This window comes from Amblyraja radiata, chromosome 33 (assembly GCF_010909765.2).
Source record: "Amblyraja radiata isolate CabotCenter1 chromosome 33, sAmbRad1.1.pri, whole genome shotgun sequence".
Classification (NCBI taxonomy): domain Eukaryota; kingdom Metazoa; phylum Chordata; class Chondrichthyes; order Rajiformes; family Rajidae; genus Amblyraja; species Amblyraja radiata.
In genome coordinates, this window is record NC_045988.1 from 15,367,503 (window position 1) to 15,391,190 (window position 23,688).

The window sequence follows — 23,688 nt, forward strand, 5'->3', positions numbered from 1 at the left end:
AAACATTCTTGACTCTTGTCTCTCCTGACAAAGTGTAAAATTTCCTTCCTGGAGTATTCCATTTTTGATTTTAGTTTTGTGGCTCTTTTGCATGCGGTGTTGTTTTTGCTTTTTAACTATTGACCTGAATTTACATTAAACCAAATTTACATTAAACCAGCTTCTCTTTTTTATGCCTAACAGCACGTGAGATATCCCATTTCTTCTACAACGGTACATCCAACATATCATGCACTGGATATTTCTACAGCAGCGACCTTGTTTACTTTGAATAGGTCATTGGTCTGACCGAGAGAATGTACCGAGATTGGTGGGTGATCAGCATTTAACTCAATGGGCACAAGTATGCTACTCTTGTCAAAACTGAGTACTCTTGCGGGATGTCATCAACGTTTTTGGAGCATGACGTCATTGCTCTCAGGGCAAATTTAATCAACTGCAAGGTACACATTTCTAGTCTAAACTGAAGACGAATACAGTGGTGAAGGAGATTCCTTTTATGATGGTTGTTAAAGTACATTATGAGACTTGACTAGAGGGAACCCATCAATATCATACTTGTACAATTACGCATGTATGTTCATCATACATATGTAAAACATACTAAGGACATACATAAGTTGTTTCACTTCCCAAAATATGTCATCACATCACATCAACAAATGTCAAGTTTGATAACAGAGTTTTTACTCTGATTTTGGTATTGTAAAAAGTTACGTTAAATTCTGTACCGGTAACAGAACTTCAGAACCTATTCTTAATCTTAAAATTATTGTGAAATTCAAGGAAATTAAACTGATTTGTTTTAATGGAAAGAAAAGCCAAATAAGAAGGAAACAACAGGTCAATTGGAATCAATGAAGAGGGCAGACTAGCTTACATCTTGTATAATCTTTGATAGAATTACCAGCTGTTTGTGCCGATGATTGGAACTTTACTGAATTAAACTATTTAGCAGCATAGTGGCATAGCTGGTAGAGCTACTGCCTCATCGCTTGAGACCCAGGTTTGATCCTGACCATGGGTGCTGTATGTGTGGAGTTTACACACTTAGTAACTGTGTGGGTTTCCTCCGGGTGCTCAATTTTCCTGCGGGTGCTCCATTCCAATCCCACATCCCAAAGACTTGCTGGTTTGTTGGTTATTAGGTCTCTGTAAATTATCATTAGTGTGCAGGGCAGATGGGAAAGTGAAATGCAATTTCTTGGGCTGACTGAGCAGATGCATTTTATCTCCAGCCCCACAACTGTAGGCAGATCTGCCTTGATACACTGCATTTTTTTTTGCAGTGGCATTTACCTGTTGTCTCCATGGGAGTGATTGAACCACAGGACAAGGTGCTGCAATCATGTCCTGAATCACAGTGGGTCGGAAGTACGGACAGATCCTGAGACCCATCTCCAGAAATTCCTGATAACATTTTTAGTAGCTCAAGGTTGCCTATGACCTTTCACTTTTGTTGAATAATCAGAAATATTTATAAACAGCTGAAATAGATGTAAATTATTCAAATATATTCTGGTTAATGGTTTTCTATTCCAGGTACATGTGCTCTGATATGAGGAGCACTCTAAAATCTATCGGTATCTCCTCTGCCTGACTTTTTTGTAAGCATCATATGTGACTCCATTTTTTTTAAAAGTTATACCTTGAAAATAATCCTTGATTGGTAATGCTAAAAGGGCTAGAAGTCAATTCAGGAAATTTGGAGGCATAGTCGTAACAACTAGTCACAACTGACTGGGATGAATTACTGACATTTTTACCACGCTAAGTCAGTCATTTTTTATCCTAGTTTGAATACATTAGCAATTTAATCAAGGAAACACTCAACAGTTCAGGTGGCATCTATGGGAATAAATAGATTTAATGTTTCTGGTTGAAGTCCCTTTATTGAATGAAGGGTCTGACAGAAGGTCTTTCCACAGATGCTGCTTGTCCTGTTAAGTGTTTCCAGCAGTTTTTTATTTCATATTTATAGAATCTGTATTTTTTGTTTTGATTTTTCATAGTTTAAATTTCTTTGGATTTTGCTCTGTTCAACAGTTGAAAACAGTTAACTAATTTGGCTGCAACATTAAACAAGATATGATTTTCCTATACATGTGATGAAATCAAGAAAATCCTTTTGATGCAGACATTTCTGATCCATTTCTGTGAATTAGTACTGTATCTTTACAAGGATCAATCAATTAAACCTCTTAGCAGTCTAAAATACGATAACAATGGATGAAAATAAGGATCCAACACAGAGAAGAGGAATACAGTTTAACTCAGGAGATTGCAACCAACTGAAAGAAGTGTCAAAGAGACCATTTCCACAGGAGCAAGGAGAACATTTTCACTTAAATTTATATGACTCATTGGAGTCTGATTCTGACAGTTTAACTCAAGAGAAACAATACCAACTAGAGCTGAAACATCGCATTCAGGATAATGAAGAAATGGTATTTCAAACTTTAGACACTGATATGCAGAATGGAGATGATGGAGGCCAGGATTTCTACGATAGTCTTGAAGAAAAAGAAGACGAAAATGAGTTTGACGGAAACAAATTTGAAGCTGAACACAAGCATAGTAAAAAAACAAGGTAATTGTTATTTTTGAAAATGCATTTGAACAATGTTTCTTTTATTAGTTGCCTCAGATTTCATTGCTCGTTCTGGCATTGTGGGCAATTCATACTAAACTGTAGGGGAAATGTAATGTCCTTATATAGCTTGTTCGCCACTATGTCAACAAGAAAGTGAAACCGATTATGAGTTATGGGGAAAAGTTCTCGTTGAAAATTAGAAGAAGGCATAATCGAGAAACTTTCATGTTTTGGTTAAATATATAGAAAAAGTTTCCGCTGAATGAGCGAATAATCAAAGGTCATACATTGAAATTAATTGGAAGGATATCTAGAGAATTTTATTTTTGGGATCTAAAATATTCTACCGGAAAAAGTAATACCTTAAATATTCTTAATTTTAACCGGAAATTTAGCAACTAGGTGAAGATGATTAATTTGCTGCATTAAAATCAAAACAAAAGAATGGAACTAAATGTGTATTTTATCTGAAAACATCTAATGAAGAAGTGATGCATCAAATGGTCTCAGTCTATACATCTGTGCGATTCCAAGCATGAACTAAATTTAATAGAGATGCACTTGGTCACTTAGGATTTAGATAAAGTAAATGAAGCACAGCTTGAGCGATGATAAAAGATATAAAATGATAGGAAAGTGGTTGGGGAAAGTACAATATGGCATTTCAGAAACATTTGGACAGTTACATAGATTAGAAAGGTTTAGAGGGATATGGACCAGCACAGCCAAATGGAACTAGCTCAAATGGGTAACTTCGTCGGCATGGACGGTTCAGCGGGCCGGTTTCCATGCTGCATGACTATATGAAAGTAGGGAATTCTCTGTCATGTAGGAAGTTTTTGATCTGGAAAGCTACCTCTAAGTGTAGTAAAAACAATCAATCAGGGATTTGAAAAGGGAAGTGGACAGGCACTTGAGGGATAATTATTCTCAGAGCTATAATTGGTACACGTGATATTAAACTAAACTAAACCAATGGGTTGATTAGACCTCTATTACATTTTACTTACATAGATACATAGATACATAGAAAATAGGTGCAGGAGTAGGCCATTCGGCCGTTCGAGCCTGCACCGCCATTCAATATGATCATGGCTGATCATCCAACTCAGTATCCCGTACCTGCCTTCTCTCCATACCCCCTGATCCCTTTAGCCAAAAGGGCCACATCTAACTCCCTCTTAAATATAGCCAATGAACTGGCCTCAACTACCCTCTGTGGCAGAGAGTTCCAGAGAGTCACTACTCTCCGTGTGAAAAATGTTTTTCTCATCTCGGTCTTAAAGGATTTCCCCCTTATCCTTAACAAGATGCTGTGCCCCTTTGTCCTGGACTTCCCCTGGACTTCCCCAACATCGGGAACAATCTTCCTGCATCTAGCCTGTTCAACCCCTTAAGAAATTTGTAAGTTTCTATAAGATCCCCCCCCTCAATCTCCTAAATTCTAGCGAGTATAAGCCGAGTCTATCCAGTCTTTCTTTCATATGAAAGTCCTGACATCCCAGGAATCAGTCTGGTGAACCTTCTCTGCACTCCCTCTATGGCAATAATGTCCTTCCTCAGATTTGGAGATCAAAACTGTACGCAATACTCCAGGTGTGGTCTCACCAAGACCCTGTACAACTGCAGTAGAACCTCCCTGCTCCTATACTCAAATCCTTTTGCTATGAATGCTAACATACCATTCGCTTTCTTCACTGCCTGCTGCACCTGCATGCCTACTTTCAATGACTGGTGTACCATGACACCCAGGTCTCGTTGCATCTCCCCTTTTCCTAATCGGCCACCATTTAGATAATAGTCTGCTTTCCTGTTTTTGCCACCAAAGTGGATAACCTCGCATTTATCCACATTATACTGCATCTGCCATACATTTGCCCACTCACCCAGCCTATCCAAGTCACCTTGCAGCCTCCTAGCATCCTCCTCACAGCTAACACTGCCCCCCAGCTTAGTGTCATCCGCAAACTTGGAGATGTTGCATTCAATTCCCTCATCCAAATCATTAATATATATTGTAAATAGCTGGGGTCCCAGCACTGAGCCTTGCGGTACCCCACTAGTCACTGCCTGCCATTGTGAAAAGGACCCGTTTACTCCTACTCTTTGCTTCCTGTTTGCCAGCCAGTTCTCTATCCACATCAATACTGAACCCCCAATACCGTGTGCTTTAAGTTTGTATACTAATCTCTTATGTGGGACCTTGTCGAAAGCCTTCTGAAAGTCCAGATATAACACATCCACTGGTTCTCCCCTTTCTACTCTACTAGTTACATCCTCGAAAAATTCTATAAGATTCGTCAGACATGATTTACCTTTCGTAAATCCATGCTGACTTTGTCCAATGATTTCGCCACTTTCCAAATGTGCTGCTATCCCATCTTTAATAACTGACTCTAGCAGTTTCCCCACTACCGATGTTAGACTAACTGGTCTGTAATTCCCTGTTTTCTCTCTCCCTCCCTTTTTAAAAAGTGGGGTTACATTAGCTACCCTCCAATCCTCAGGAACTACTCCAGAATCTAAAGAGTTTTGAAAAATTATCACTAACGCATCCACTATTTCTGGAGCTACTTCCTTAAGTACTCTGGGATGCAGCCTATATGGCCCTGGGGATTTATCGGCCTTTAATCCATTCAATTTACCCAACACCACTTCCCGACTAACCTGGATTTCACTCAGTTCCTCCATCTCCTTTGACCCGCGGTCCCCTGCTATTTCCGGCAGATTATTTATGTCTTCCTTAGTGAAGACGGAACCAAAGTAGTTATTCAATTGGTCCGCCATATCCTTGTTCCCCATGATTACTTGCAGCAAACCAGCATGGATCTGATGGATTTTAATGCGTTCCTTTTATGCTTCTGATTCTTGCTGAGCTTTGGTGCTTGTGGCATGGTAGGGACTTCACTACTTAATCCAAGTAACCATTTAACAAGATGTCACATTGCCTAGGTACAGTCAGTTGCATAGCATTTAACTACCCCACCCAAAACTCTCCTTTTGCTATTACATGAACTGTACCTCCCTTTATCATTATTTATGTGCTCACGGCATCTTGGCTTGTATTCAAAACCTTTCGTAGAACATGTTCTTTGTGTTTCTGGCCACTGGTTCTGAGTCATGTGACGCATGATCTCAACATTATGCCAATATGTCAACATATTTCGTCTAGAACAATGGATCATTTAATTTCTCTGCTCTTGGCTTGGCATACATCTTCTTAGTTCTGGGCACAATTCCACAGCTTTCACCCTATTATTGTCAATGTTTCTTTTCACCACTCTAGCTAATGATTACCTGAATGTAAAACTGGTTTGGGAAAACTGATTTTAAGCTTAATTCCTGTACATTCCTCACCACCACCTAAATTATTTAAATTTCCAAGTTCTTGCTCAACCTATAGTATGTCCACATCTTTTAACATTTCATTGTATTACTATCCAGACATATTTGGGTGGCCTCAGCCATTTCTTATCTTCATCTGTTATTCAATGATAATTTTATTCACTTTTACCAATTTAGAATAATTGTTCCATAGTTGATCTGATAATCAGTTAGTCCAGTAGACCAAAAGATAAATGTCTCAGGCACGTTTTTCACTCATCATCAAGATTACAAGGAAGAATGTACTAAAAATGGAAGCATTTCATAAGGTGGGATGTAAGTATGATTGCATACAAAATGGAATAGTACTTTTTTCTATGTTTTTTTACTAGCTTCAACCCCTTCTTCATCTTTAGTGTATTAATTTCATATTGTTTCACTTGTGATTTTGGATGAAATATATATGTACAGCAATTAATTCTAAGCCAAACATTTAAGGCAGAGATCTTGTAAGGAGAGGATGCAGTACCTCTTCCTCCCAGAAAGTGGCAGAGGCAATCTGTTCTTCACAGGAGAGCAAATAAGTAGTTAGCAACAGAATTTGCAAACTAGGAACTCATTAAAACACCATTTTAATTTCCAGATCAGTATTTTCTTGCTGAAATAATGGTAAGATAATCCTAATTCAGTTTAATATCTTATTATCAAATATGGCAAACTAATATTTTTCCTGCAAATAGACATTTGCTATGCAAGGTCAGTAATTATATTTGAAAGCCAATAACACTGTTTCAGGACATAATTGAATGACGAAAAACACATTGTGCAAGTCTTTATTTCTAACTGTACAAAGTGTTCCGAACCATAAAAATATTAAAGGTTTCGTAAACTTTGAAAATGAGAATAATACAGATTAAGTGAATATTATAGAATTTTGCAAGCTGAACTGTTTTACAGATTAGTTTATGCAGCAACTGCAATCTCAGTTTTTAGCAAAAATAATCTGATTTAGCTTTCATTTTTAATTGAGCCAAGTTCCACAAAAAAACATCCAAATAACTACGTGAGTGGAATCTAACTGCCAATATTCATCAAGTCACCATAGCCATTAATTATTATGCCTTCAGTTCCTTCTGGACTAATATATCAGACAATATTTTGTCCATGGTGATAATAAAGAGATGATTAGTGATTTATTTGAGAGAACTAATAACATGTCTTTTATTGCACTGACCAACAATTGCAGCAGAGCAAAGTTGCTCAATTCCACTAGCATTGTTTCAACCTGTTAACACTTTTACAATCACAATATATTGGATGTGATGTTTCTCAAACATCAACGTGTGTAAATGACTGAAAAAAGAGAAAACAAAACAAAAATGATATGGCATCAGCAGATCTGAGCTTTCTGATGTCACATTTTAGGCATCTTGAAAAAATGCTGCATTTCTCCACAAGGTTTGCCATGAGGAATATTTTTGGGACATTTTCTTCATGGCAGCATAGCACAGCTTTGTCGTTTATTAATGATATAACACTAATAATTTATGTGTTGAGAGGGTATGCTTGGGAAAGTTACATTGACATTCAAAACTGTGATTTGACCTTGCTTTAACTGACTTTATTTCCTTGCACCTCCCCAAATAGGTTAAGTTGCACATGCTCTCCAGAGATTTGTTGAGTTATTCCAGCACTGCATCGTTAATTGTACGATAATTAGAAACTAAACTTTGTCAAACCGTAGCCTGACACGGTCATGTTCACAAATCATACCTTATAAGCAATGTGATTAGTTCCTCCTTCCCAATCCTGAGATACATCCAAACCCACCAAAGCTGAGACACAGTGGAATGCAGGTGGGATGGATAGTTTTGGAACCCAAATAACTTGAAGTCTCATAGATCAGTCAAATATGAGCAAGAAAACACCCTCCTGATTACCAGCTACTGTCCTATCTCAGTTGTGAAATAGGTCAAAACACATAGGGAAAGCGCTGAAAGCAGCACAGAGACAGGGATTGTACTGTGAGTGGGGAATATCGATGTGCATCTCCAGGAGTGAATTGGTAACATCAGAAATTTCAGTACTGGCTGAGGCTTGAAGGTCATAGCTATGAGACTGGGATTGTGGCAAGTGGTGAGTGAACCAACGCGAGGGATAAACTTTATTTGATCTCGTCCTGCTGTTGTACCTATGGCAGTTGCACCTGTCCTCGATAGCAGTGGCAGATATGACCACAGCAAAGTCCTGTTTTCCACTTAGAAGTCACTTTATATTGTGGTAAATGGAATTGAAACAGAAAAGATCTGGCAGCTTAACATGAGTTTTCATGCGGTGCCACACACCATTAGCAACAGTAGAAAGTTACATCACCACAACCTGTGATGTTATGGCTCAGCATATCCCTTATCTACTATTACTATCTTGCTACGGTATCAATCATAGCTCAGTGAGTGCAGAGGGTCTCTCGTGAGCATCAGGCATACCTAAAAATGATGAAGTGCCAGCCTGGTGCAACTGCATGCAAACTGGGCTGAAAAATGACATGCAATTGACAGTCTTAAGTGATCTCACAACCAACCATGCAATTGAAGTACTGCAATCCCAGAATGGGAATGGCCAATTAAACAGCTAATGGGTGGTTCTAGGAATATTTATATTCTCAAAATGGTGAGGTCCAGTGTGTGCATGCAGGAGATAAGGCTGAAGTATTCACAAACACTTTAACACAGAAGTGCTGTGTAGATGCATCATCTTCAGAAGATTTGTCCAAAGGGCCATATTATGCAACAAAAGTAGCTGTGTTGAAACTAAAAGAGTGTTAATGAGTGCTCCTTCACAGTCTACAATGAAACACACTTGGATCTTTTGTTCCCAATTGAATGAAAAGGTTATTCAAACAATTGATTAAAAAAAAAACATTTCTTTATGGATGCATAAGAGATGCCACACAAGTGTTTCAAATTCCTGGTTAACTGGGTTACTGCAAGGGCCTCAAATCTATGCAATGATATTTGCGTAGCCTAATGGACTGCCTTATTAGTCCTCATATTGGTCACATCAAATAAAACACTGCCTTATTAGTCCTCATATTGGTCACATCAAATAAAACAAAGTATCCATTTAATATATTACAGCTTCACAAATACTGTATCAATCAGGCTGAGAGGCTGAATAGGAATACAGTTCCCTCCATAATGTTTGGGACAAAGACCCATCATTTATTTATTTGCCTCTATACTCCACAATTTGAGATATGTAATAGAAAAAATAACATGTGGTTAAAGTGCACACTGTCAGATTTTGATAAAGACCATTTTTATACATTTTGGTTTCACCATGTAGAAATTACACCATTAACAACATTACAACATTATGGAGGGCACTGTATTTCCTGATAATTACACTTGATGCACCTAGGCAACGCTTTCAATAACTGGGACTCTGCCATTCAATAGGGATATACAATGTTTTATTAACATAGCATTCCATTTCTATTTCTTTTAATTCAATCAATTCATGATTTGTTTACAGGGATATACTTTGCTGTGATTTAACATAGACAAACTTTAAGAAAACTTGGACCTAGAAATTAATTTGTGTAGCACACATTTTTAACGTGCTGCATGATTGCTTTATAGCTTAAAATTGATCTTGAGAAGTGATGGTGATTAACATTGGTTTCTTTTCTATGTGTTCATGGATGCAGCACACTCATGACTGAAGTGTGTATAGCAGTGGCCGTCAAATCTAAGCCAATGAGTGTTGCAATGACATTTCCCCAAGTAACTGATTTATTCAAACACAATTTGCATTAATGCAAAAGAAGTCAGATCTAAATGGCAAAGTATGCCTGCATTATTTAAAGACTAGTAGGAAGGAACTGCAGATGCAGGTTTAAACCGAAGATAGACACAAAATGCTGGAGTAACTCGGCCCCACAGGCAGCATCTCTGGAGAGAAGGAATGGGTGACGTGATGGTGACTCATGGGCGACATGAGTCTGAAGAAGGGTCTCGACCCAAAATGTCACCCATTCCTTCTCTCCAAAGCTGCTCCATGTCCCACTGAGTTACTCCAACATTTTGTGTCTCCCTTTCATTTAAATATGTCATCCTTTGAGAATTTGGGAGAGTTCGATGAAGAAGAACCCATTGTGTTGAGGGTTCCTGAAGATTTTACAGGGTGACTTGAAATTATTTTTATGAATCTTAAGGCGAAAGTTGTCTATTGTGAATTGGAAGATTGAAAGAGCAGTGCTCTTGCTGAATCTCCTCCGGAAGAACTGCCAGGAACATCCATCCCTCAAGAAACTTTTAGAAGCCTGACTCAAATGATCACCAGTCCAAGTAACAATGCTTCATTAAGTTGGCATTTTCAGAGCCAGTAGATGGTGTCATCGTCTGGAACTCCAGTCATGCACATGTTTTCTGTTGCTCAAAGAGTGAAGATCACATTCACCTTGAGCATAATATATAAGGACACTTTTCATGTTTCCCAGTTTGCAGTGGGAAACATGGTGTGACCATGTATATCTCTCCAAGCTGAGTTCAGGGGGTTATAACTGCATTGAAGGAAAATAAGTTCAAATTCAAAACAAGCCACAGGCATATGAGTCATTCAAAATTTCCTCGGTTGCAGATTTCTACGGGTGATAAAACTGTACCTACTTAATATGCCAGGATTCATATATGAACTTGGAATACTTTATAAATGACCAGATTACGTATGGCCAGAAAAAGAAAAATCATTGTCACAGCGATGCATCTGAGGAATATGCATGACATGTTTGCAATGCGCCCACCATAAATTTTAGCCTGTATGTGGGACAACCTGGGATCTATTCTTGACTGTTCACTCTGGTCATGGTGATGAGTGTAACGTTATCAGTAAATTCAAAACTAGGAGGAGCTTTGTGGGATCTTGTAGTTCCTCAGGATGCATTTCCACTGTTTGGATTGTTCATACACAAATAAAATTCCAAGTTCTACCAGAAAGTGGAATGGTGAAATTAATACCAGATGCTTGTCAATTATTTAACTTACCATTTTTATTCTTTTATTTTTAAACTATATAGAGAAAAGCTATGGTTTGGGTGCAGATTCTTGGAGTAGAGAAGTATACAATCTTTAAAGAAAATCCATACAATTTCCACATCTTCCAATAGCTTGGTTCCAAGCCCATGTGCGTGCCTTCTTTAATCCACCTCTAAATTTAGTGGTTGCATTCTAAAGGCCATTACTTTTGTGCCATTGTGCCAGAGTTCAAAATCAATTGAAATAAAAATTGGGCATTTATGTCATCTCAATTTATAAATACTATGTTCCTCGTGTTCTTATCTTTTTATACTTTTAATTGGTGTAATATGGCATGGGGCATTGCTTTGCCTGAAGAATGTGTTAAAATTTTAATTTTTGTATTCAGCATCTCCAGCACTAAGTGCATCCTTAATTGGCCTTATGGAACAGTTACAAGAAGGATTTTTCACTTTTGACACCACTGCAATGTTAGCAGTCAGAGAATTTGCTGTATTGTTAATGCATGAATCTAATAATGTGACAGTTTTAACCCACAAAAATGAGAGCCGCAATTCAGTCGCTTTCCCACTCTATCCTTAGATCCATTTTTCATACCCTACTACGTGATAATGCTTCTTTTAAACCCATTGGATTTTTTCTGTTCGATTGATGTTAAGTCACAATTTGTTGGGCTTCAATTGATTTTTATTTAACTTTTTTTTCAGAAATCACCTGAGCGACAGATATGCCAGCCTAAGGTATAATCCTAATTGGAGGAATACCAGAGAGGGAGAAGAAATTCTATTGTCTAAGGAGGTGATTCAACAACAAAGCCCACATCTTAATGATTCGCTGATGAATTTGCTCCAGGAGTCAAATGACCTTTTGGAGAATAATGTTGCAAGGTCCCATGAATTTGAGCAACTAGATTTATCAGAACATAAAAGGCTATCATATAAATCTCAAGGAAGTAGATTTGGTTTCAAAGGAAATGTTAATAATGTAGAGAAACAACCTAAAAGAAAAAGACCTCCTTCTCCTTGTAAATTTGGTGGCAGCAGTCAAGAAGAATGTGACTCTTTAGATTCTTCTGCCTCTTATGATGAAAATAATACAACTGATTTGCATGACCACAGAAAAAGTGGATCAGAATATATCACAAAAACAGCGCTGTGGAATAAATACGGGAAAAATAAATGTCGCAATCGAACAAGTGACAATGAAATGTTGAAGGATCATAAATATAAACGCCTTGACTTATTGGAACAGAAGAAGCAAATAGGTAGATCTCAAGGAGTTAGATTTCATTTGAAAGAGAATGATAACAATGAAGAGAAACCGACTAAAAGGAAAAGACCACCTTCTCCTTATTGTAAAAATACTGAAAGCAGTCAAGAAGAATGTGACTCCCCTGATTCACTTGGATCTTATGAGACCAATAAGAGTGATTCACAAAAGGATAGAAAATTAGCACCAGATAGAATTACAGAAACAGAATCTCAGGAAAACCATGGGAAAAATAAATCTCGCCACGAAGACAACGTTGAAAATTTGAACGATCACTATGAGAAAGAGTACACACGGTACCGGGAGCATGAATCAATGCATGGTGATGGAAACGTGAATAGGGTTAAAAACAGAAAGATCCCTGCAGTCTCTTATGACAGAAAATTACAAATGAAAGAAACATCACAGAATGATATTGTGGAACGTAATAAGCAAACTCTGGGAGCACGCAAATTATCCTCATATCAACAATTATACAATGAAAAGAAGACCAAAAGTACTCAGGAGGTAGGTGCGATGGTAATTTTATGTTGTTAACCATGTCCTTGACGAGGGCAGAAGCCATCTCATGTTACAGTGTTGAGGTGTTTGTATATGAAAATTAGTTAACATGTAGTAATTTAACTGACAAAAACATTGCATAATTGGAATTTGTTATGTGTGACTTGATATAATAAAAGGGCATTAGTCTGAAATGTTAATTGTGTTTGTCTGTCCTCAAATACTGTCTGATCCTATTGTGTATTTTCATCATTTCCGATTATTTCATCTGTAGAATTTAGCTTTCATTATCCCATTACACACAGTCAATCCAAACTGGATTTGGCCTTATCGTGGACAGCAGAATGGGCTGATCCTCGAGAACTGGGAGGTGTTCATTAGGGCAAACCAGGGAGATACTGTATCCTTGGGCAATATACAGTAGCTGGGACCTCATCCATGTAATGACCTGACGACCACTGACATGAGGCAAAGGTGTACCTTCCTGTCAAAGCAGCGATGCTAGGAGTAAGTGACAAAGGCTGGAGGTGAAACGAAGACATAGAGCAGTTGGAATGTACGTTTTTAAAAAATCCACAAACTCTTTGCTCTAAGAATATGTTAAGGATAATGATGGCAAGTTGACATAATTTAAATAGAATGATATGATTTGTACAGAGAATGGTAACAACTGAATGTGCAATGTTATGTAAGTGTAAATATCATGAAAAATAATATATTTTTATGAAATTAGAAAAAATAAGCTTCCTGGATCTCTGTTTCTTTGAAAAGAGAAAGTTGAAGATTAAGTTTACAGGAGGTCTTGAAGGCTAAGAAGATTTTGATAGGCATAATTTTCATGCGAAGGAAGAAAATGGACACAATGTTTTAGAGTCATCCAGAAATCTAATAAGAAATATTTTAAAAAAGCACTTTATTCAAGGATTTGTGAAACTGGTACTTGTTATCACAGGATGCATTCAAAGGAATGCTATTTAAATATATATATGGCAGCCTTAAAGTGCAGAGAGTGCTATTAATTTTCTTCGTTTTTAATCCATATCTGTATCAAATAATATATCTGACAAACATTTTCATTAAGTGTTTTCTCTGGGAGAAAAAGCCCAGCAGAAGGAACAGCCCTTCAGTCCAGTCAAAGAGATTTCATGCAAATACACAGAATAATTTGCTGTTTTCATTTGCCCCTGGTTGGCACTTACCCAAGGTTACAGCATTCATGAAAATAATGAGCAACGATATTCTATCAATATAATTCTGCATACATTTGATTGCTTGCATCCGATTTGTCAGAGTCTGATCACCAAATGGGAGTCATTTTGCCCGTATATGCTTCCTTCCTTAAGCATGGAGATCAATACAGTACTCCAGGTGTGGACTCACCAGCACCCAGTAAAGTCGCATCAAAACTTCACTACTTTTATATTCCATGCCCTTGCAGTAAGGACAATCAATCCATTAACTTTTGTAGTTACTTTCTGCATCCATACACTAATATCTTTATATTTCTATTATCTTAGATCCTTTTGCACTGCAACATTTACAGTTTCACTCCACTTAAATAATAATTTTCTTTTTCATTCTTCCTTCCAAAGTGGATGACCTCACAATTTGCTGCGGTATACCCCATCTGGCAACTTCTTGATTACTCACTTAACCTATCTTTTTAGTTCTTGGCAATATGCTCCTCATAATGTGCCAACCTATTTATTTTTGTATTATGAGCAAATTTGGCTGTGGTACACCCAGTCCCTTCATCCCAACCATCAACATAGATTACAAATGGTTGAGGCCTAGATCTGAAGATGGGTCCTGCTCCTCCACAGGACAATCCCTGTGTGGGACTTTTGGTCTCTGTGCTCCTGAACAATAACAAACAGCACAAGCGGACTGGGGGGATGAAGCCAAAGCTGCTCATTGGGAAGCTGTTCAATTTGTGTATAACTGATCAGGATTAGAGGGGCCGAGATAGTCAAAGACACAAAGTGCTGGAGTAACGCAGCGGGTCAGGCAGCATCTCTGGAGAAAAAGCATGGGTGACGTTTTGGCTCTTTATTTCTCTGATAAGTTTTCAGTCTGAAGAAGGGTCCCGACCCTAAATATCACTCCCTTTTCTCCTTAGATGCTGCTTGACCTGCTGAGTTACTCCAGCACTGTGTCTATCTTTGGTATAAACCAGCATCCACAGTTCTTTGTTTCTACAAACGGATTCCTGGGATGCAAATTAAAGAAAACAAGCAGATGCTGGAAATATTCAGCAGGTCAGGCTGCATCTGCAGAAGGAGAAACAGTTAATATATCAGGTCTGAGGTGGGGTGGGAGATTGCAACCTTCACATGGTCTGCCCTGTTTCGACGAATGCAATCAACCCGGCGTGCACAATCAAATAAGATCAAATAGAACAAGTTGTCCTCCAACTTTAGGCTGTGCACGCCTTACACAAGAAGAAGAAGGTCTGAGTTCCTTTGTCAGAACAGGATGACAAACAGTCTTGGAACTGAAATGTTAACTGTTTCTTTTTCCACAGATACTGTCTGACATTCTGAGTATTTCCATCATTTTATAGAAGGTAGACACGTCATTTTATATTTTGATTCATAGGATGGCAACTCCATGGGATGGCAAGTGTTTGCTTTGGGGGCTGTGCAGCATAGATTAAAGCTAGGATTCCAAATATTAAAATGTGAGAACTGACATTTTAAATGATGTTTGTTTAGTTTAGTTTAGTTTAGAGATACAGCATAATAACAGGGTCATCGAGTCATGCTGACCATTGATCACCCATTCAAACTAGTTCTGTTATCCCACTTTCTCATCCAATCCCTGCATGCTAGGGACAATTTACAGAGGACAATTAGCCTACAAACCTGCATGTCTTTGGGATGTGGGGTGAAACCGGAGCACCCGGAGAAAATCAACGCAGTCGCAGGGAGAATGTGCTAACTCCACCCAGGCAGCAGCAGAGTTCAGAATCGAACCTGGGTCTCTGGCACTGTCAGGCAGCAGTTCCACCAGCTGCCCTACTCAGTTTGTGTTTCCTAGAATTTAGAATATTAGATGATTTTTTTCTGTCTGTAAGTAAACCTGTTAGTCTGTGTCCAAGATGGCTGTCGGAAGGGAGAGTGGACGCTGGCGCGCTTTAGCTGCCGCTGCTCTCTCTTCACATTGTGTTTTTGATTTTTTGTTTTTGGACTGAATTCTGTTCTTAATTCGTGTTTCTGTGATGTCATTATTATCTATTTTATTCCGATTATATGTTTTATTATTCTTGTTAATCTCTGTAAGGTGTCCTTGAGATTTCTGAAAGGCGCCCAAATATAAAATTTATTATTATTATATTAAGACACTAACTTTGAAGATATTAAGAAGAACTGAAAGGGTAGATGGTAGAAGATACATTCTTGAGAGATCACTTTACTGAAGATAGAATAAATATTGGAACTAGGTAAATTATGCTATCTGAAATCAATCTATTTTTTTTGTTAATAGAAGCATTATGGGATTTTGACTAAAGATGGATTGTAAGTTAGGCAACATTTCATTTTTGATGTAACAAGCTCAAAAGACTAATTGTTCCTACATTCCTAATGTTGAACATTGAAATGATTTTTTAAACTGCTAATGTTGCTGTTATCTCATATTGTTTGTTTACAAGCAATATTGAAAGTTACAAGCACAGTGGCAACTTTCAGACACTAGAGGGCAGAAGAGACTTCTAAATATCTCAATTGTAAAGATGTGTAGGAAGGAACTGCTCCAGCTTTATGCGTCTATCTAAATTGAAGGGACTGCAAGTAAAATTTACGATAAAAATTACAAAAAGGAAACTTTTTTTAATTTACTTTTTTTAAATGTTAAACATTTTTTCTTTCTCCCTCTACCATTGCTGTCTGTCTGTCAATGCATTTTAACTTTATAGGTGCTCAATTAAGAAAGAGATTAACTAAATCACATTTATCTTCTGGACCTCCCACCGAAGCTAACTACATATGAGGCTAACTAGTAATTCTAACTTGTGGCTAATACTTGAATCCTCAATTTACTCTCACCCTGACTGGTCTCTGATACATTTTTCTAAGAAGCTCAATATGAACTTGAGGAATAGTATCTTCTTTTCTATTTAGTTCGACTACATCCCTCAGGACTCAACAATAAATTCAACAATTTGATAAATAACCAGCTTTTCTCGTTTGTCTGAAAACTAGCCAACTTCGATGAAACTGGGCATGATGGGGATGAGGACAGAATAAAGTGGAATCAGTATAGCATTTGATAGGTTGGGTTTGTTTTCCCTGAAGTGGAGGAGGCCAAGAGGTGATCTGATAGAGATAATTAAAATTATGAGGGAGATAAATAGGATAGATAGTAAAATCTATTTCCCATGGTGGAGATTTCTAAGACTAGAAAGCGTAAGCTTAAGGCGAGAGGTAGAGTTATAGAGGATCGGAGGGGCAATATTTTCACACATAATATTAAATCTGAAATGCATTACCTGAAAAGCTGTGGAGGCAGATACTCTCATGACCTTTGAGAAGTATCTAGATAAGTATTTGAAACGCCAAGGCATAGATCGCTATGGATCTAATACAGGTAAGACATGATGGCCAAAAGGCCTTTTCTGTGCTGTATCGCTGTACTCTATGGATAATGTTTACCTTCAGTGGTCATCCCCTCTGTAATCTAGTTTATCTAATTTTAACTTCCTGTCATTTCCTCCACACATTTGTTGAAGAGATGACTTCATTGATGTAAAAATGTAATTTTTAGGTCTTGTTTCTCTATCTTTTTGTTATCAGTGTTGAAATCATTATAGAATATAAAAGAATACGTGAATTTTCAGTTATTTGTGTTGTGAAAGAGCTAACATTATTGTTTCAGGCCTCCATCTGTTCCCAGCAGTGTGATAATGTCCCCTGTCACCAATATTTGCATATTCAAGTACCAATTATGGCTAATGTTGTAAGAAAACATTGCAGTGTGCCTGTGGTTTTGCACATATTAATTGGTAATCAATCCTCAGTTTCCTACCAAACTGCTACAATTCATGCTATTTAGCAAAGACTAAGCATTATCAAAGCTGCAGTATTTGTGGCAGTGAAAGCTACTTCACATTGTCATGGACAAATCATTTTGCACATTAATTACACTGCAATGTTGTAATAACTAATTGCTAATTGCTAGCTCAGTGAACTGCACAAAAGAAAACATCACATTGATTTCAGTAGATGTATATATGGTGCTGATTGGAATCTTCATGATAAAATGCACACACAGACGATTGTGCTCTTTCAGATCACACACTCAGTTCATAAATTCTTTTTTTTTATGGCAGAATGGTCCAAAATACTAATTCAGTATTGCTACTTTGCAGCTGGTTTTGAAAAATACTTCTTGAATCTCTACTTTAATTACCCGGCCTCTTGATTTTTTAAAAGAAAGACAAAAATGGTTGCTTGCTTTGTAAGTTACAAAGCCAGAGGACAGCATCGAGAAATACAATAATATAGTTAGACAGCTACATTTAACTTCAATATATATCAATAGAATATGTTTTTTGATTTTTTAAAGAAGATTATGCTGGAGCTCCTATGTTATTAACGTTGATTAATCATTGATTTTGTATTAATTATGCCCACTAAGCTTATTTTTTACCTAACCTTACATGTAAATAATGCACTGTTCTTTAATAAACAAGAAATTTATTAAATTCATGCAAGGTTCATGCACACTATTATAATAATGCTTTGTATTTCTTGGTTTTATTTTTTGTTTTTTGTTTTTTTGTTTATTTTATTAGAAGTTAATACAATACAAAACAATACAGTGGCACCTAATTTTAGGTGCCAACTATGTCATACCGTAATCCATTCCATGTACAACCTCTGGTTTTATGTTATGAGAAGGAAGTAAGCAAGACAAGAAAAAGAAAACAATAGAATGGGGAAAGAGTGGAAAAATAGATGGTAGAAAGTAGAAAAATGTGAAGTGTGTATATATATAAAAAAAATAAAAAATAAAAAAATAAAATAAAAAAGAAAAGGTGGAAAGTAGAAATAGAAGAGAAGGCCCCTTAACAGAGAATTTTTCAAATCTATATTCGGAGATGTAGATCTATCCACGTCATGAACTGAAATCAGCAATCCTTATGGTACCGCTGCATCACATGATTCCAAAAAGTCGATGAAAGGAGACCAACTCCTTAAGAATTGGTCATATTTATCTATTAGTCGGAGTCTCATTTCTTCAAGGCGTGCTATGTCCATCATATTCCTAATCCACATTTTAACAGTTGGTATAGCTGTATTTTTCCAAAATTTAAGTATCAATTTCTTTCCAATTATTAACCCATAATTAAAAAAAACATTTTGGTCTTTATTTAAATTGGTATCTTCTCCTATTATTCCAAATATAATCCATTCCATTTTGGGTTCTATTCTTGACTTGAAGAGCTTTGTAAATATATCAAATATATCACTCCATAATTTATTCAACTTTGTACATCCTACAAATGAATGTGTTATATTAGCGTTTTGAGACAAACATTTATCGCATCTGGGAGAGACGTTTGGATAAAATTTATTCAATTTCTTCAATTTCTTGGTTTTATATCCAGGAAAGGCTAAATCAGCAAAACATGTTTCAATAAGTCTGTTATTAGTCTGTCGTGTTACTAGTCCAATAAGTATTATTGTATGCTTCAGGACAACAGACATGTGTTTGTAAATTTGGGCAGATGGTTACTTGAAGTTGCTGGCAGATACCATTTGACCCCCTCGAAGCCAGTCCGCCCATCAAAGACCAATACTCGAGAAAAGTTTAAAGTATATCAGATGATAAACTGACAGCATCACCTCCAGTATAACTGCACTGCTCTGAAAATATTGCATTGGCAGTTGTCTTTAGATCCCTGGTTTCAGACTGCACTGAATCATTTAATTTTTACTTAAAATGTTATTACGTTTTGATTATTATTTCCTGAATGCTCCATTAGTACCAGATGACCAATTGATTATTTTTGCATAACAAAGTACTAGAAATAGTCTATTTCTATTTCTCTATTTCTCGATCTGAAACGTCGTCTATTTCCTTCGCTCCATAGATGCTGCCTCACCTGCTGAGTTTCTCCAGCATTTTTGTCTACCTTCGATTTTACAGCATCTGCAGTTCCTTCTTAAACTAGAAATAGTCTGTTCCCTTGGTTCCCCAATATATTGATTTGGAACACCATCTCTTATACACTTCACAATTTCATCTTCTGCATTGTTACTCAAAGTTGGGTTATCCAGTCTATACATGGATCAAAGTCTTCCGTGGTTATTGAATTGTCTTTGCTAAATGTACCTAAACGAGCCTAATTATGCTGTGCCCCTGCATTTCACATTAGGGGGCTGATATACAACTCCCAAACCCGCTTTCTATTTCTTACATAAACCAAACCAATTTTTGTTCTTGATATTTTTAACTAAAATTGTTCCTCTCTACTGCCTTTATCTCAATAAAAAAAAATCAGGGCTACCCTATTTCCCTTTCAATTCTATAAGTTACACCACCTTAATTGTGTAAAACTAAGAACGTATGGGGGAAAGGTATGGTGGCCCATGAGGAGCAGGATTAGTATGTGACCACAGTCATCTTTTTAATGGTTTTATCCTCACCACGGTCAATGTCTATGCAACAACCATTTCAAACAAATGGCAATACCATTTTGTTCATGGGTGTTAGCAAATATGAAGAAATATTTTAACTGCTATGTTTGTGTACTGCCTACATTTCAGTCAACCTACATAGATCAAAACTGCCATTTCTTGAGCTGATGAATTTAGCCACTGATTGTATTACCACATAGAGCCATTATTTTAGAGCTTGCTTTAATGAGCTCTCCCAGACAAAATCAACAGTAATTGTCAACTGCTGTCGAACTAACAAAAGTTATTAAAAAAGAGTTTTCTGGCCTTTCAAATTTTTCTTTGAAGTTATCTATTCTAACTTTGGTATGAGATTGCTCATATTGCTTCAAATAATGTGAGCTACTTTCATAAAAAAGACATTCAGTCTATAAAAAATAATTTGTGTTTGGCAAAATTTGCTGCTTTTTCAAAAATGATTCGGTAAGAACCTGTTGACTTATTTTGATAGTTGTAGTAGCTGCACTATCTACCTCAGCTGCACTTAAACTACTTCCTTTCCTTCCTGATAACCCTCACTTCAAAGTAGGAAGACATAATGTACAATTTATTAATAGTTCATTGGCTCGAGACCAAAGGGCTTGGGCACTCTGTGCAGCATGCTTCGCCTTAGTATGAACATCTAATCAAGATGGCCCAAGCTCCCACAATAACAACCAAATGCAATTCAACAAGCCAGAGTCTTTGAAGTCCTATTGCAGACTTTGTACCCTAGACCAGGATAATAACATTCCATGATTGCTACCTTTGTTGTATGTTCTCTATAGAGAAGTAATTACAGGCTTGATTTAACAGAGAGAACCTAACACAGCTTATGATGCTTAAAATGTGATTTCATTTGATCATTTTCTCAATTTGATTGGTATTATTAGAATAGTTCATAAAAGATGTTGTGAGAAACATGGGCAGAGGTTGAGGCTTGCATCACAGTGAAAGAGATAATGAGGACTGTGTGGAGATCGTGTCTGAGCAATCAACACCTCTGCAGTACTTTCCTGCAATGTACTTATCGCAGTATTGTAACTGCACTGCATTTTGAAATCTGAACAAAGTGCATCTTTCATTCAATAGAACATATTGAATAGTTCAGTCATTCAGCTTCATTTTTGTCATTGAAAAAACTCACTGAGTGCAAATTAATGTTCAACAATGATATAATTACAAAAATACTTGCAATCATGCTTTCATATTTGTTATCAAGTGCCAAAAAATGTATATAATAATAATAACACTACAACTTGCGATTTATTAACTCTGCAAAACTTTCTTAACGCCAGTATTTTTACGTTTTCCATTTTGATGGATTTTTTAAATCTATAATTTCCTGCAGAGATAATGGAGAAGAAATCAAACAGAATGGTGATGCAATGAAGTGCAGATGCTGGAATCTTGAGTAAAACACAAAGTGCTGGAGTAACTCAGCTGGTCAGTCAGTATTTGTAGAAGGAATGGATAGGCACCAGTCAAAACATGGTGGTGCTGTTTGCTGACTGGAGGTCAATTGGACAGGACATGCAAAATACATATTTTGTTGTTCCTAATGTGCACTTTGCCCTTCAGATAATGTCTGTGTTGAACATAATGCCGACCAACTCTGACTTGCCTGCACATAATATATATATACACCAGAGGTCCCAGCACAGATCGCTGCAGAGCTCTGCTGGTCACAAACTTCAAGTCTAAATATACCACGACCCTCTAAGTCAGTTCGGAATCCATATGACCGAATAACTGTTAATCCTGTGCATATTAATCTTCTGGCCTTTGTCACGTCTTTAAAAAAATCTTTATTAAGTTTGTAAGAGACGATCCGCCTTGTACAGAGACGATCCGCCTTGTACAGAGACAAGCTGACTGTCCCTAATTAACCCATTCTCTTCCAAATGGGAGAAAATCCTATTGCGAAGATTCCTCTCCAATAGCTTCCCTACCAGTGATATGAGGCTCACTGGCCTATTATCCCCTGGATTCTGTCTACTTCCCTTCTTAAATGAAGGAACACCATTAGCTATTTTCTAGTCCTCTGGGATCTTGCCTGTAGCTAGAGAAGACGTAAAGATCTTTGTCAAGACTCCCACAAGCCTCTCTCAATAACATGGGATAGATCTCAACAGAGGGTGGGCTTTATCCAACTTAATGCTCGTCAAGAGCCCCAATGCCTCCTTAATCTCAAACTGCCCTTGCATATTAGCATTCTCCACACTGATCTCACTAACCTCCAAGTCCTTCTCCTTGGTGAAAACATACAAGGTACTCGTTTAGTGCCTCACCTACATCCCCAGACTCAAAGCACACAATTCCCTCCTTTGCATGGATAGCACGCAACAAAAAAGCTTTTCGCTGTACCTCAGTACTGTGACAATAAACTAAACTAAACTTATCCTTGAGTGGTCGTACCTACTCCCTGGTTACAGGCTGTGTGCTCAGCCCCCTGCTCTACTCACTCTATATTCATGACTGTATAGCTGGACACGGTGCAAACTCCATCATCAAGTTCGCCGACGACACCACCATTGTTGGACGAATTATAGATGATGATGAGTCAAAGTATAGACATGAGAACGATCAACTGACCAAATGGTGCCAGCACAAAATCCTGGCTCTCTGTGTCAGTAAGACCAAGGAACTGATTGTGGGCTTTGGATGAGGAAGGATGAGGACCCACAAACCTATCTATATCGACGGGACAATGGTGGAGAGAGTCAAGCTTCAAATTCCTGGGAGTGCATATTTCTGAAAATCTTTCCTAGACCCAGCGCACTAATGCGATTATAAAGAAAGCCCATCAATGCCTCTACTTTCTGAGAAGATTGCCGAGATTAGGTATGTCAGAGAGGATTCTCTTGAACTTCAACAGATGTACAGTCGAGAGGTTTGACTGGTTGCATCACGGCCTGGTTCAGCAACTTGAGTGTGCAGGAGCGAAGAAGACAGCAAAAAGTTGTGAACACTGCCCAATCCATCACGGGTTCCGATGTCCCTACCATCGATGGGATTTACCGGAATCGCTGTCTCTAAAAGGCAGACAGTATCATCAGAGACCCACACCACCCTGGCCACACACTCATTTCATCCCTGCCATCAGGAAGAAGGTACAGGAGCAAGAAAACTGTAACGTCCAGGTTCAGTATAGCTTCTTCCCTACAGCCATCAGGCTATTGAACACAACAACCTCCATTAAGCTCTGAACTTCATAGACTATTATTGTTATTGCACTAATGTGTGCGTATATGTTTACATATTCTGTTGTGCTGCTGCACATAAGAATTTCATTGTGCTATCT

The 23,688-nt window shown here is 37.5% G+C and overlaps 1 protein-coding gene across 2 annotated transcripts in view; it reads left to right on the forward strand.

Moving 5' to 3' along the window:
- Positions 1 to 23,688, forward strand: part of jhy (junctional cadherin complex regulator) — a 45,018-nt gene that overhangs the window by 1,722 nt on the left and 19,608 nt on the right. For both annotated transcript variants that reach the window (XM_033050018.1, XM_033050017.1), the window contains exons 2-4: positions 184 to 443; positions 2,047 to 2,590; positions 11,661 to 12,729. In XM_033050018.1, the coding sequence (XP_032905909.1) occupies positions 2,226 to 2,590; positions 11,661 to 12,729 (1,434 nt within the window). In that variant the 5' untranslated portion in view covers positions 184 to 443; positions 2,047 to 2,225. The remainder of the gene's footprint in view (positions 1 to 183; positions 444 to 2,046; positions 2,591 to 11,660; positions 12,730 to 23,688) is intronic.